Below are 13676 nucleotides of genomic sequence, written 5' to 3' on the forward strand. Positions count from 1 at the left end.
TCCCAAGATGTTCATAAGAAGAAAAAAGTGTTGTGTTTAGCGGAATGTGGTCTCCCAGATAATGTTCAAAGGGTTTTGAGCTGCGGGCCTGAATTTTGTAATGAGGTTAACGAGGCACCTCTTGGACTCCTTACTATGGTTAGGAAATTTGGGCAATGTGCAGAGGGGGAAGAGAAAGCTAGGTGTATTTCTGAAGGTGTCGACTGCTTGTCAAGTAGGAAGCCGTGCTCACTTGTAGCAACGCTAGCGGTTAGCAAAACTATTGATTACCTCAGGAAGAATAATCTCTCTTTGCTGACAGCTGATAAGGATGGTGGTTTCGTCGTGTTGCCCAAATAGATGTATCATGAAAAGGCGAAGCAGGCTATTGAAAAGAATTTTGTTCCTTCGGAAAGATCTGGCAGGAAAGTAAAATCAGAGGCATTAAAACTGTGTGAACAGATCAATTTGACAGGACTACACAAGTCTGTAAAAGCTGCGAATATGCCGGGGCTGAATGTATTTTTTTCTGCAAAACCCACAAAGAAGGCATGCCTCTCAGAGCAGTTGTATCCGAGAAAGAAGCCTGGCAAGGTCTTGTATCAAAATACCTACAGAAGTGTCTTAGCCAAATAGACGTAGAAAATCCTTTTCGTGTGAGCAACTCAAAGGATGTGATTGAATTTTTGGGTGAGCAAGATGGTGCTTCACGAGCCAATTTTGCCTTTTCAGTTGATATTGAGGAGCTCTTTTATTCCATTCCCCAAACAGTGTTGTTAGACGCAGTAAAAGAGCGGATTGAAAACTGGGGGGGGGGGGGGGGGGCTGTCCAGTTCCAAAATAATAGCGAGGTTTCCGTAAACGACTTTGTAGCATTAGTTGAGTGCTACCTCTCTTCCACCTACATTTGTTTTAACGACAAGTTGTTCGTGCAAAAAGATGGTATTTGCATAGGCTCCTGCATAGCTCCTATAATTAGCGAAATTTTTTTAGGCCAATTTGACAAGCGCGTGGAAGCGTGCATAAAAGAGGAAAAACGTGTTGTGAGGTGTTTTAGATATGTCGATGATTTTATTGTGTTTGCAAATGTTGAAAACGAGAGCGACAAACCACAGGTTATAAAAAGTGTTTTACAGATTTTCGGTGATTGTTCTAGCACTCACTCAAAATTGGTTAAGAGGGGCACTGCAAAAAAAGATTGCCTGCGTGGTGCTCTCGTTCATGCATGAAGTGCCGATGAACGGGTGTCTCCAATTCTTCGAGCTGTGTTTGTACTTTGGCACAGGGCACATCTGCTGGTCGTACCAGCCAAGCACAAAAAAAGGAAATTCTAGCATATAATTCGGCTCACTCAAAATTGGTTAAGAGGGGCACTGCAAAAAAAGATTGCCTGCGTGGTGCTCTCGACATATCCTGCCACCATAAAATTGAGGTTAGCTTGCAGATGCAAGTGATCCGGTTGCAGAACGCCGGTTTTCCGAAAGATATCGTGACGGCTGTGGCGGAATGTCTCCCGAACGAAATCGGAGCAGGTGGACGCCCTTGCGTAGCAGCCGAAAAAAGCTGCAAGAAGCTGAAGCGCACAGCTATACCGTACGTGCACCGGCTGAGAAAAGTTGGAGAGAAGTGCGGCGTAGACGTTATGTTCACTGCCCGCGAAAAGCTGGTGCGCATGTGCAAAGCCTTAAACGAAAAAGAAAAAAAAACCGGTCTGCGCCATAAAACATGAATGCAAGTTTGTACCCTGCATTCTTGGGGTCGTATACCGCATACCGCTCTCATGCGGTAGATGCTACGTGGGGCAGACTGGCCGCTGCCTAAATGAACGGCTAGGAGAGCACCGAACGCTGCTAGATTCCTTAGCGGGGGGCGGCCATTTGGCCATGCATTGTAAGCGATGCGGGTGCGTGCGTGCGTTTGATACCACGTGTGTGCTTGGTAGGGGAGGCACAAGGGGGGGGGGTTACGAGATTTGTGAGGCATATCACATTGACGGGGAAGGTGATGACTGTGTCAGCACGGCATCACTTGCCTTGTCCAAAAAAGAAAAAAATGTACACACAGAACAGTCTGCCACATTTTGATTATAATGTGCCCTTACTGTTTCAACCCTGTGTGCGCATGCACCACCGAAATGTATATAGTACCTTCGCTCGCAGTAAAAACCTCAGTTGATGTTTAGCCCTCATCCTATCGTCTTCTCATGCTTTGTCTGTGCTATTTTGCGCTAGTCTTCTGAATAGTAATGATGTGGAAGAAATCGACAGTATTGCTGTCAAACAAAGAATTGCAATATCTGAGGAGTGAGCGAAATAATAATACGTGAACGTGTATGCTCGCCAAATTATGACTTTCTGTGCCATCTTGTTTCCCAATAAACTTCCAGGGAAAACCGTTTTTTTTTTCACAACCTTCCTCTTCTTCTGTTCTTATATACTTCTATTCTGTGTACGCTTTCCTCCTTTTCCTCGTTTATATGTGCACATGTAATAAATAAAGTCAATTCGAAGTTAGCGCTCGTCATTGTTTCTCGTCCCCTGCCATTTGTTTATTTTCTGCGCTACACTGAGCACTATACTGAGACCAAACATATGATTTCAGTGCTTTATTGTATTGTGCATGTATACTAACCTGTTCTCGCTGAAGGCCATACGGGCTGCGTCTGAACCCACGTGGCTTTTCTTGCTGGAGGAACGCATCTAATAAAGAAAACATCGAAGAAATACAGTTGTGAAAGAAGCGTCGTGACCTTTCATTTGCATATATTCCTGTGTGCCACAGCATGCACAACTGTACTCGCCAGCATAACACCTGATAATCGCAGGAAATAAAATCGCACACAATTATCACTGGAAATGAAACGAAAAATGTGTAGACCAAGCGCGCGCTTGATCACAGCTCTTAAAATTGTCCCCCAGTCTCGTAAGCGTTTGTTTCATCTTGGGAAGAGGAAAGAGGTGCTTCTTATGTACGACAGAAGTGATATTGGTCAGAAGTAGCCTACCCATCAGTGTGAAAATTGAATGTAATTTCGTGTTTGATCTTTTCGGTCTTGTTTAATTCGAAACGGTCGCAGGTTGCGAGCTACGCTGATTCAGTAGCTGCAATTCGTGAAACCAAAGCGGAAGTGCTGCCAAATTCTGTCGGGCTACTACACTGGACTGCAAAACGTTATTGTGGCCCTTGGTGGCGCGCTTAGCGCGGTGCGGGCGTCTCCCACGTTTAGGGACCGACAGGGAGTTCCTGGCGACCGCTCCGCGGGCCTGCTGGACGGCCCATTGCTGGTCGGCGAGTAGTGAACTTATGAGGGATTTCTCCCACTTGTCCGAGGTAGAGTCGGGGAGAGCGTTTCTACACTCCCAGAGCATCTGTGCGAGTGTGTCTCCGAACGAGCGGAGAGACACTTTTTTCATAATTATTTTTCTTTAAGCGCACCTCATTTCAAAACTTGTCCCGCCTATATCGCCCTGCGCAGCTTCATTTGTAGTTTCCCCGTGTGCGCCCAATGCGAGGCGTCGCACTGGCCTTTGGTTGCCATCGAGTCCGGGTTGTACACCTGATCTCAAGCAAACAACCATGTTTCCGAATGTAGTGTCCTGGAACTATTACACCTGACCACATACCCTGGAGTACCTTGTACCTATTGTATCCCGATAGCTCTCCGTGTTTCATTATGACAGCACTTATCTATCCCTTTACTATTATTGTATTTTCCTGTGTTTCCATATATCTAATACTTTCGTTTATGCATATAACAAGGTATTTATATTCTCTACGCGGGGTATTTCCTCGCCTTGTATAGTCACTAGCCATTCGCTCTTTTCATTGAATACCATAACACCTGATTTTCTAACGCTAAATTTCAAACCTAAACTCTCGCCTTCCTGCCCACACATATTAGCCAGACGTTGCAAATCACTTTGCTTGTCAGCTAGCAACACAATGTCATCCGCATAAAATAAACCTGGAAACTGCTGCTCTACTACGGTACCCGCCTGTTTCTATTACAGATTAAACCCGATATTACTTCCTTCTAGCACCCTATGCATCCTCACCATGTACATAATAAACAGCAGTGGGGATAACGGGCACTCTGCCTCGGTCCCTTGTTGATATCAACTTACTCCTCGCTTCTCATTCACTCCCATTCAACGCAGATGATATTTTGTAGTCAAATATCTCTCAAAAGCTATAGACAATCGTCGCCTAAGCCTTCCCCTTCAAGAATATCCCACTAAATGTTGCAGTACACGTTGTCATGCGCTCTTGTAATGTTTAAAAAGGCCAAATATAACGGTCTGCTTTCTACTCTTGATATTTGAATACACTGAGTAAGAACACATAAGTTATCACTCAAACGGCTTCCTATTCTGAAACGATTCTAAAGTTTTCCCAAAATGCCATTATCCTTTGCCCATGCTTGCAGATTTAATTTCATTGCCTGTATCGATAACCTGCCTATCACTGAAGTAACGGTCAGCGGTCTATACGAGTGGAATCTGTCTTTCTCCCCCTTTAAACAATAAATTCATTCTACTTTGTCGCCAGCTGTCCGATATTCGCCTATCTTTTAAAGTATTTTTTCCACTGCTTTCGCCAGAGATTCCTTACTTTTTAGTCTTAGTTTATTAATCAGGCTACCCGGACCCACGCCTAGCACAGTGGCTGTGAGTTTAGGAATTTTCTCTTCGACTTTCTTTCAGTTGAAATTTGTGAGCACCAGTTTCTTTTCCATCGGGTTCTCTTTCATGCTCTTTTTTGTTCTTCAAGTACAACTACGCCGTTGCGTTGGAAAGATTCGGCTGTTATTTTTTAAATGTAATTTAATGCCGATTCCCCTTCCAGTTTGTTTACATCGTTCTCCAGGATATGTTGGTGTATTGTTGTTGACTCCCTGCCTAATAATTTTATGTGGATCCAAAATATTCCCGGTGCGGCCTTCTTTTTCTGACGTATTTCTGACAACCAACGTTCACTCTCACCTTTTACCTTTGCTTGCACCAGTTTTTTAACCGCAGACTTTTCCTCCTGGTATAATTCCCATTCGCTGGCTACTTCATCCTGCGACAACTGCGCCTTCTTTGCCTCCCTGGGCAATCGGGACGCCTTCTTCGTTCGGCAGCCGCTTCTCGTATCTCCCTGTTCCACCAGCTTTTCAATTTCTTTTTTCCTTTCTATTGAAGATGTTTCTCTTTCCGTATTTCTGTCGTTATTACACTTAGAAGCTCACTATATTCGCACTCTCTACTTGGCCATTTGCCAAGTTCTGCCTCGAGGAGGAGGAAAAACTTTATTCTGCTCCTGTACAAGGTGTTACTACCTGCCTGGCTAGTCCCATATTGGGTCCGGGAGGTCAAGCCTCCTAACCCTATCACGGGCTCACTGGACAGCCAGGGCTTGAGGGATACGACCGTGGGATCCAATCATTCGTGAAGACAGATTCCAGGAAATGCCAGGGCCGAGCGACTCACACTCCTAGAGCAGATGGTCAAGCGTTCGTATCTCCTTCTTGCTTGCTTTGCATATAATATTCATGTCTGCAATGTCATACCATTCCTTTACTTGTGCAGGTGAATACTAAGACTGTGTTTTTATTTGCCTAAGTGTAACTGCTAGTGCTCTGTTTAGCCTATAGTGAGGGCGTGCAAACTCCCTCTTTCCCTACTAGTAATGTTTTGTAATTCCATTTTATGGAATGAGCGTACTTATCTGTAGGTTCTCCAATCCAGCAGAATCAAAGCCGTATGTAGAAGCGGCGCGGTCTGAAAGTTCCCGGGCAACGCTGTTGGCCGATTCATGTGGACTGACGCGAATGTCTTCAAGTGAATCAAGGTGCGCCGGGAACCAATAAATGTAACGTGTAACATTTGTTTGCCTTATGTTAGTTATCCTCGCAGCCTGTGGGGCAATCTTTCCCTTATTGAAATCTGTAATAGCCGTTTTCAAGTTGCTATATGTTTCTGTGAGTCTATCGTCTGTTAGTGTCAATGCAATGGCAACTTGATTAACGACTTCAGGTTTACTAGTGTAGACCGTGGCGCAGATGGTGCATTTGCCCTGGTGATCCACTACCGCCGCCGCGAACTTAGTTCTATCCTTGTAGGCAACCGAAACAACAAAGCAGGCTCCTCTGCCCCCTTTATTCATTTTCTTGATTAACGCCTTGACTCGTGCAACTTTCCTGTTGATGGTATGTGTTGGGTCCGTGTTCCTGGGTAGCGATGCGACAATTATGTCTGCAAATTCTTGATGAACTTTAGTGTACTGTGCTAGATCCGTAATGGGGTTGATCGTGATCTTGTCCAGGATTGATCTTCCTGTGCTTGTTCTAGATAGTCTCACAATTTGTATTTACGAATTTTATGAGGAATGTTACTTTGAGAAATTTAAATACTTCAATAACGCACTTGTGCTTGGCGGAGGGTTCAAGTGGCTCTGGAAAAAGATTACTTCTGTCTCTAGCTTCTTTTTAGAAATGAGGTGAATTTTAAACATTGTCTTTTCCTATCGACGCTATTGTTTAGTAGCCTTTATAGTAGGATATATTTACGCCAATACGTCGCTTGCATACTCATGAACTACCCCCCTATTCATAAATGCAACTTAAGTTGAAGCCCATGCTTGACTTGATTTGAATGACGCCTGGCGTTAACGTGACCAATGACGCTCACTGCGTTTCCTTCGGCGCGTTCACGATAGGCACCATTTAGATCAAGTCAAGCCTGGGCTTCAAGTTAAGAGGCATTTCTGCGTACGATGGTTAGTGTCTGAGCAGCTGTGTGAATTTAGGCACGGCTTCTAAGGAAAATTAGCAAGCCAACCAAAGTGCAAGCGTGTGTTTTGAAAGCACACACAATTTGACACGTGTGAGTGCAAGATCTGCGAATTTGTTATATCGACGTGCCGTTGATAAGTGGTAAGTGATTGAAACGAGCAGCGCTGGGAGCTTAATAATCTGTTGAGTCTACTACAGGCCGCAGAAGAAAACAAGACAGCTTGTGACGCATCACGCCTCAGCAGAACATCAGCCTAGATACATTTGATGTTGTCACAGGAATAGAAGAGTTTAATGTAGAAGAAAAGTCTAACAACTCAAGCAAATCAAAGGAGGTATGCAAGAACGTGACAAATTCGTAAAGTTGCAACATTTTACAATTGAATTGCTTTGTTTCTTTTTTCTCTTTTCAAAGCCAGTTTTGCAGGTTTCAAGAGGAACTTGCCCTACGCTGTCTCACAAAGTGTTAGCCTTGCCTAAATAAGCGTTGTGTTAATTTCATTCGGCAAGCCCCTTTCTGACTTGGTTTTAAAGGATCATCAGTGTTCTGACGTCAGCACACACATAGCGTCCGGCGGACCACCGGGTGCATAAAAACAACGCCCCAAGGCAATAAAGCGGGCTTTTTTCTTCTTGACATTAGCAGTGCTGACGTTTGGTCACTTCAACCAGTACGATTTTTTAGTTTTAGTTTAGTTTTAGGTTCTTAGCACCATTAATTAACAACGTTTAACTTGTTTTAGTGCTCGTTCGTATGCTTTCGCGGATAATTTAGTGTCTACTACTGACGAGTAACAAGGAAAATACTTTGGCGTCGATATTTTAGGTGCCACGTTCGGCTTCCTGGAACGCCGCGCAAACGTGAGCACGGGATGGTCAATGGCAATCACAAGTTCGTGATACTTTCGATTGCAATGGTAAGTAACACGTCACCAGTCATCTTGCTATCTTTGATGCTGCGCCCTATGCAGAAAACTACTTGTCCTTGGTATACTTCCTGGGTGTTTCTTAATAAGCCGAACATTGATAATATTTTCCGCATCGCAACCTCTCCTTATTTTTCCTTTCTAGGGTGCCGCAGTGTGAGCTCTCTTGTAAGCCATGCGCGCAAATGGAGACCTACCACGACTCCTCATTCAAGATTCGTAAGCAGGCTGTTTCAGCCTTTTATTATATGTTTCAATCGCCGATGTAATGCCCCTTATCTATGGCATACGCTGTCATAGGTCGGTAAACTCAGTAACAAGTACAGTGGTTCATTTTCACACCACAATCCTTTAGCAGTATTGAGGAAGAGTTAGTGACGAAGCGATGAGTGGACGTCAGCATATATATGAACGTGAGTGGCTGCGAGTGTGATTGGACGAGAATAATTGTGGGAGCGGGTACTTGAAAGTGTGAATATGAATGATAGTCGGCGTTCAGGAATATGATTGGGCGTCAGTAGTATGACGAGTGAGCGCGGACGAGTGCAAGCTACGGCGTCACCGATCAAATCAATGGCGGCACTCAACGTGATCTTCGCGTCGAATTTACCTCAATCGAGTAATACAAAAATGACATCTGGTTGCTATTGGTATTATATTTTTCAACGCTATGAAGTAAGTGTCAATGTGGGCATTCGCGAAAAAGTTCTTAGGATTGACCTCTTTGTGAGAGAAGAAGCCAACCGATCATGAGGTTGGACAAATTAACGAAGGTGGTCCGTCAATGGGGGAAACACTTACGAACGAAAATATTTATGTATTCGACCCCGTTTGAATTATGCTACACTTATAGGCACATCCAAGTTGTGTCGTTAGTAAGCTCGTGTGACTCACTTTCTTTCATATCGCCACGCGGATGCTGGGCTCATGGTTGCGGAATTCATTCCCGCGGCCACTATGGCCGACGCTTTGTAGAGGCGGCATACGAGAACGTCCACGTACTTAGATTTAGGTGGCCGTGAAACGTCGTCCCGCTTGGGTGAAACTCGCCCCAATGGCGTCTCCGATAACCTTACTTCAGGACGTTTAGCATCTTCAACTTACTTGTGTCGTCGGTGGCGAAATTCCACACGGCGTAGGCAAAGCTTGTTACTCCAACGACCCAGTGAAGCAGGCTGACGAGTTTCCATTTCCAGCTGGAGAGCACAGACCACGTTTTCCCAATTTACTGAGAGTACATTGCCCACAAAACACGAATATAAAAAACGGACTAAGCTGCATATTTTTTTTTGCACTTCTTACCTTTCGGGGTCACCGTCAGTATCGGTTTTTGTTTCAGTCCTTCCGACATGCCACGAGTCGACATGCTTAGTTAACATCTGCGACGCCGGCTGAAATGGTGGGCACCTTTCTTTGCCCGATTCCTTGTCGAGAATCAGCTATCTCTCTGTCTCTCTCTCTGCTCTCCACGTTGACTGCGTAAGATAAGTGTATTGCTGTCTCAATGCGAGGGTCACAATGATCTACACGTATTGGTCGGCCACTCCGCAACATCCTTTCACTCAATCACTTGTGTGGGAAACCAAAACATCCACTGGTTTGTATTCCAGATAGAAGCTACGCTGCCTTCATGAAATGTTGTCATGAATATCGTTGAATCAGTCGAGACGAAGCCGCCGGGTTAAATAGTAGCCATATGTAGTAACCTTTTCAAATTTGTAGCAAAGAAAAAAAAACGCCAAGGAAGAGTGATTAGACATTGCTGTAAAGGTCAGCATTGCGCCAATAGTACAAGGAGTCCTTACATTCTAATCATAATCTTTCTTTCGTTCGTTGAGCGCTGCGAAGGCAGGTGTGCGCTGTGCGGAATTATCGGCACATTTCTAAACTTCAGCCCATCCAGTTCTTGGTAAAACTACGACACTTCTACACGCCATCACAAGGATATCCCACAGGATCCCGTTACAGAGTCAACGTACAGGAGAAAAGTTCTTAGCTTATTGAAACTTGAAATCGATAGTCTCAAAACGCCGTGAGTAGACGCCGACCATGAAGTGCCGTACCAAGAAAACGATGCTACATAACATGAACACGGACTTCAATGACGGCGAGGTAATATTGAAGTTGACGATTTGTAGGCTCGTTTAGATGAGGAGCGCGGGTCGCAATCACTTAGTGTGTTCCATATGTTGTCCTCATTTGCTTACGAGGAGGTATCGCAATAAACATGTTGAGATGGGAAGAAAGAAAAAGAAGTTGTTATAATTATTTACTCATAAAAATGAAAAACAAAAGAAAATGAAAATGCAGTTGACGAAAGTTGTTCAACGTCACCTAATTACGCGGACTTTTATTTCTGTGATTGGGGAAAGAAGGGATGGGAGGCAAGCTACACGCAAGCGAAGGGGTATGTAAGAAAAGTGGAGAACCTAAAAATCATCATGTTTATTTCTCTCTTCTGCTGTCGAGGCAACTCAAGCGTCTCAAGGCTATCGACTTTTGCCGGGTGTTCTCGAGGATCTCGGCTGGGCGAAGAGCGCAAGCTATAAGGTCAAGGGGCGGCGCTCGCGAGACATCTGCAGATGTACGGATCAAACGCCGCATTGTGGAAGCGCTTCAGACTAGAGATCTCTCTGGCGACAAGCATGCAGAACACAGCTGCTTCTCTGGGCGACCTTTAGTGAGCCGGCGTCGCGTCAAGCGTGCCTTAGGGCTTTACTGCCTTGTATAAGATTCGCTTTCTTGAAAGTTTTTGCGGCAGTGTGCGACTGCAGCGCACACCGAGCTTGTATTTGCGTCCGGTAATATAAACTAGTGTAAACTCTACTGATTATCTTTTTCGCCGTATCAGCGAAGTGGCTACTTTACATGCCCATGCAGCCTTCCGTAAGATAACTAACGTCGCACAAAAACGCTAGAATAGTTTCACATAAGCCAGAAATATACGTCTTAAATATTGACACAAAACCTGACAAGCACGAGAACTGCCTGTTTGTGGTGACGCTGCTAGAGCAGACAGGCGCTATGAACAGGAATACTATACAGTAGCGGCCTGTCTGAGCAATGTTTTCAACTAAAAAAAGATTCTCACGATTTTTCTTGGTGAAGTAATAAGCCATATTTCGTTTGCAGTTCACGTTTCTGCGCTAACGCCAGCCGCGATGAGTTATTACATTTGATATTTGAAATATACTGCCTGCGCACGCTGCTTAAGAACGGCTTGGCGAGATGTCAACACCTGCGGCTCTTCGTCTGAACTGACGGCACGAACGGGTAGAGCAAAATGGCTATCAGAAAGCACCCGTTGCAGAGAACCGAGCGGTAGTGTACACGGTGGTGTCTAAAATAAATCTGCAGGAACAATGGGCAGCTACCGATGAAGCCATTTTGTGCACATGATCTAATTGCGCTGAGGCACGTGTAATACAAATGTTTGACACACATGTGGTCAATATGGTTTGCACATGTGTGTCCGTTTGATTTTTTGTCTCCTTTGTCTGAACAGTATAGTGCAGTAAGCAGAACGATCTCGAAACAAATAGCCCCAGTCGAAGCCTTATTGAAGGAAAGGCGATGAAATCAGTCAAGTGAGCGTCCAGCTCGTTACCTACGCGAGGCGTAAGGAAACAGAAAGAGCAAAATAGAACGTGAGTAACCAATATACGCCCTGCAGCACGAAGCCTAGAAGGAGTGTAAAAAGGTTATTCAGGTGTGCTGCAGTAACTGAAGTAGTGCTTGCACAGCCTTTTGCGCCAGCGATGGTTGTGGTCAAAGCTCCCGCATCGGAAAGTATTCTGGTGTCAAGCCGGTTAAACGCGACCTGCAGTGAGAGTAGGGCTGCCAACAAAAATAAAATAAAATAAAGATGCTGCATAGCGTAAACGAGGCAACAAAAAAACTAGTTTGTTTGCTGCATAGTAAGTTTCAAATAAACGCAGTCTTTATTGGCAAATAAACAAGAAACTAGCTACGGAGCAAAATTCCACACTATCTGGGATGAGCAAGGAAAGGTTAGGAAGAGACTGGCTTTCCACCGCATCGGCGAGGTCGGGCGCATGATTTCGAGGAAGAACACTGTGTCTCGTAGTTGCTAAGCTTGTTTTCCCTTCGCCGTTGCTTCCCACTCTGCAACGTCGAAGGAGATGTGACTGGCGCTGTACAGGACCAGCAGCACAGGTACGAGTGGGAAGGGAAAACCTGCAGAATGGGAATGAATAGACTTGGTAAAATTTTCGTACACTTGGTAACAGAGAGAGAAAACAAATTATGAAATTCCAACCCTGGCGGCTACTCAACCATGTATTTAGCAATCTTAGGAAGCTGGTGATTTGTGACATTACGGTGGATGGTGTATCACGGGCTCATGTCACAGTGCCTTCGTCGGGTGCCGGGGCAATCAGTATTTAAAACGCAATTTCCTTGAGGACCTTTTCGGGAACCACTGCAGCGTCGCGCGATAGCCTCTCGTCGCTGCGACCAGAGGAGCAGCGTGACACCAACTGAGTCATTGACCAGTGGCGAATCATGTCAATGACAGCGTCTCAAAACGCCAGCTTTCACAAAGGTAAAAAAAAACGCAACGGTGGTACCATACCACCGTTAGGTTTTTACCGCTGTGTTAAACATCACTACTCCCGAGATTGGCGCCCGAAAGCGGATTAGACAGTCCAAAGAAACCCTGGCTAGTTCCCAAAGAATGCTAAGTGCAATGGAAACGCGCCGAGACAATAGAATATTAGAATCTAAAGGACGCGATGCATGTTTCAGTTAGCGAGGTAGAAGCAGTATCAGATGACACGAGCACTGCAGTCTCGTCGCCTGTAGCTCACAGCTGTCGATGTAGGGAAGGCAGTGCATAATGCTTGTGGAGGGAAGAATGTGGAACAGAGGTACGCGGGCACTGTTACTTACGACACGTACTCTTATACATTTAAGGCTTCACACACCTTGTGTTGCATTGCCACATTCATTCCGGGGTATTGGCAAACAATAGGCACATGCCCAATTTGTGCATATCCATGCCCCCTTGACGTCGGCTGATCTTTCTACCTTTAGGCAGATTCGGTCACTTATCTTTTCATGAGTCAGCATTCCAACCACAACTATACTTGGACTAAAGTAGTGGACAAATGCTGGCTGTTTGCCAGGTACTAGTACCATAGTTCAGGCAACAGCGTTGTTGGTAGTTAACATACTAGACGTGGGAAATTTAGTAGGCAGATATCCATCCATGGAAGAGTAGAAGGGCACTGAGTTTTTATTGTAATTTTTATTTTACAGTTCCTCTGCAGCGTTGGTTGTGCATCCATTCATCCATCCATCCCTCCATCCGTCCGTCCGTCCGTCCATCCATCCATCCATCCATCCATCCATCCATCCATCCATCCATCCATCCATCCATCCATCCATCCATCCATCCATCCACCCATCCATCCATCCATCCATCCATCCAAATATACAGCCAACACAACGCAGCACAACCAATGTTGCAGAGGAACAGTAAAACTAAAAAGCAATATAAACTCAGTGCCCTTCCACTTTGTGAAGAAGGATGGCCAAAGAAGCTGTGTATGTGGGCCCCATGATGGCGAACTGCACCTCCGTCGCAGGTCGGGCCAGTATTGTACTATCTCCGGAATGGACCCACGTTTGAGGAGTGCTTAACGCCTGCTTCACCTACCCCACTGGTCGGGCCGGCATTGTGCTATCTTCAGGATCGGCGCACGTACGAAAATCTGTTGGTGTGCGCGCCGACGCGATCAGCTAGATTCTAGCCATAGTGAGCTTCGCTGTAAAAAAATAAACAATGCAGAATAGAATAACCTTGTACATTCATGCATTGTATGCATTTTTGCCATTGTTGAGTAACTTTCAGTCAGACAGACCTCAGTTTTCTGCTATATTCCAAGTTTGCAGTAAACAATTTGGTATAAAGACAGGCATACCTTAAGGTTCCATGCAAAGTCCTTTATTAAATAATAATTTTGTCAACAACC

The 13676-nt window shown here is 45.0% G+C and overlaps 2 protein-coding genes across 5 annotated transcripts in view; both read right to left on the bottom strand.

Moving 5' to 3' along the window:
- LOC142587012 (protein-cysteine N-palmitoyltransferase Rasp-like) overlaps positions 1–9543 on the bottom strand; it is a 54067-nt gene extending 44524 nt beyond the window's left edge. The window contains exons 1-3 of one of the 4 annotated variants that reach the window (XM_075697885.1): positions 8983–9543; positions 8785–8876; positions 2611–2678 (exon numbers count right to left, since the gene is read on the bottom strand). In XM_075697885.1, the coding sequence (XP_075554000.1) occupies positions 2611–2678; positions 8785–8876; positions 8983–9059 (237 nt within the window). In that variant the 5' untranslated portion in view covers positions 9060–9543. The remainder of the gene's footprint in view (positions 1–2610; positions 2679–8784; positions 8877–8982) is intronic. The other 3 variants (XM_075697886.1, XM_075697883.1, XM_075697884.1) reach the window with 3 other exon arrangements.
- Positions 9544–11596: 2053 nt separating this feature from the next.
- Positions 11597–13676, bottom strand: part of LOC142587763 (protein-cysteine N-palmitoyltransferase HHAT-like) — a 50186-nt gene continuing 48106 nt past the window's right edge. The window contains exon 12 of the mRNA XM_075698992.1: positions 11597–11877. Coding sequence (XP_075555107.1) covers positions 11771–11877 — 107 coding nt within the window. The 3' untranslated portion in view covers positions 11597–11770. The remainder of the gene's footprint in view (positions 11878–13676) is intronic.

Source organism: Dermacentor variabilis, chromosome 7 (genome assembly GCF_050947875.1).
Source record: "Dermacentor variabilis isolate Ectoservices chromosome 7, ASM5094787v1, whole genome shotgun sequence".
NCBI classification, from domain to species: domain Eukaryota; kingdom Metazoa; phylum Arthropoda; class Arachnida; order Ixodida; family Ixodidae; genus Dermacentor; species Dermacentor variabilis.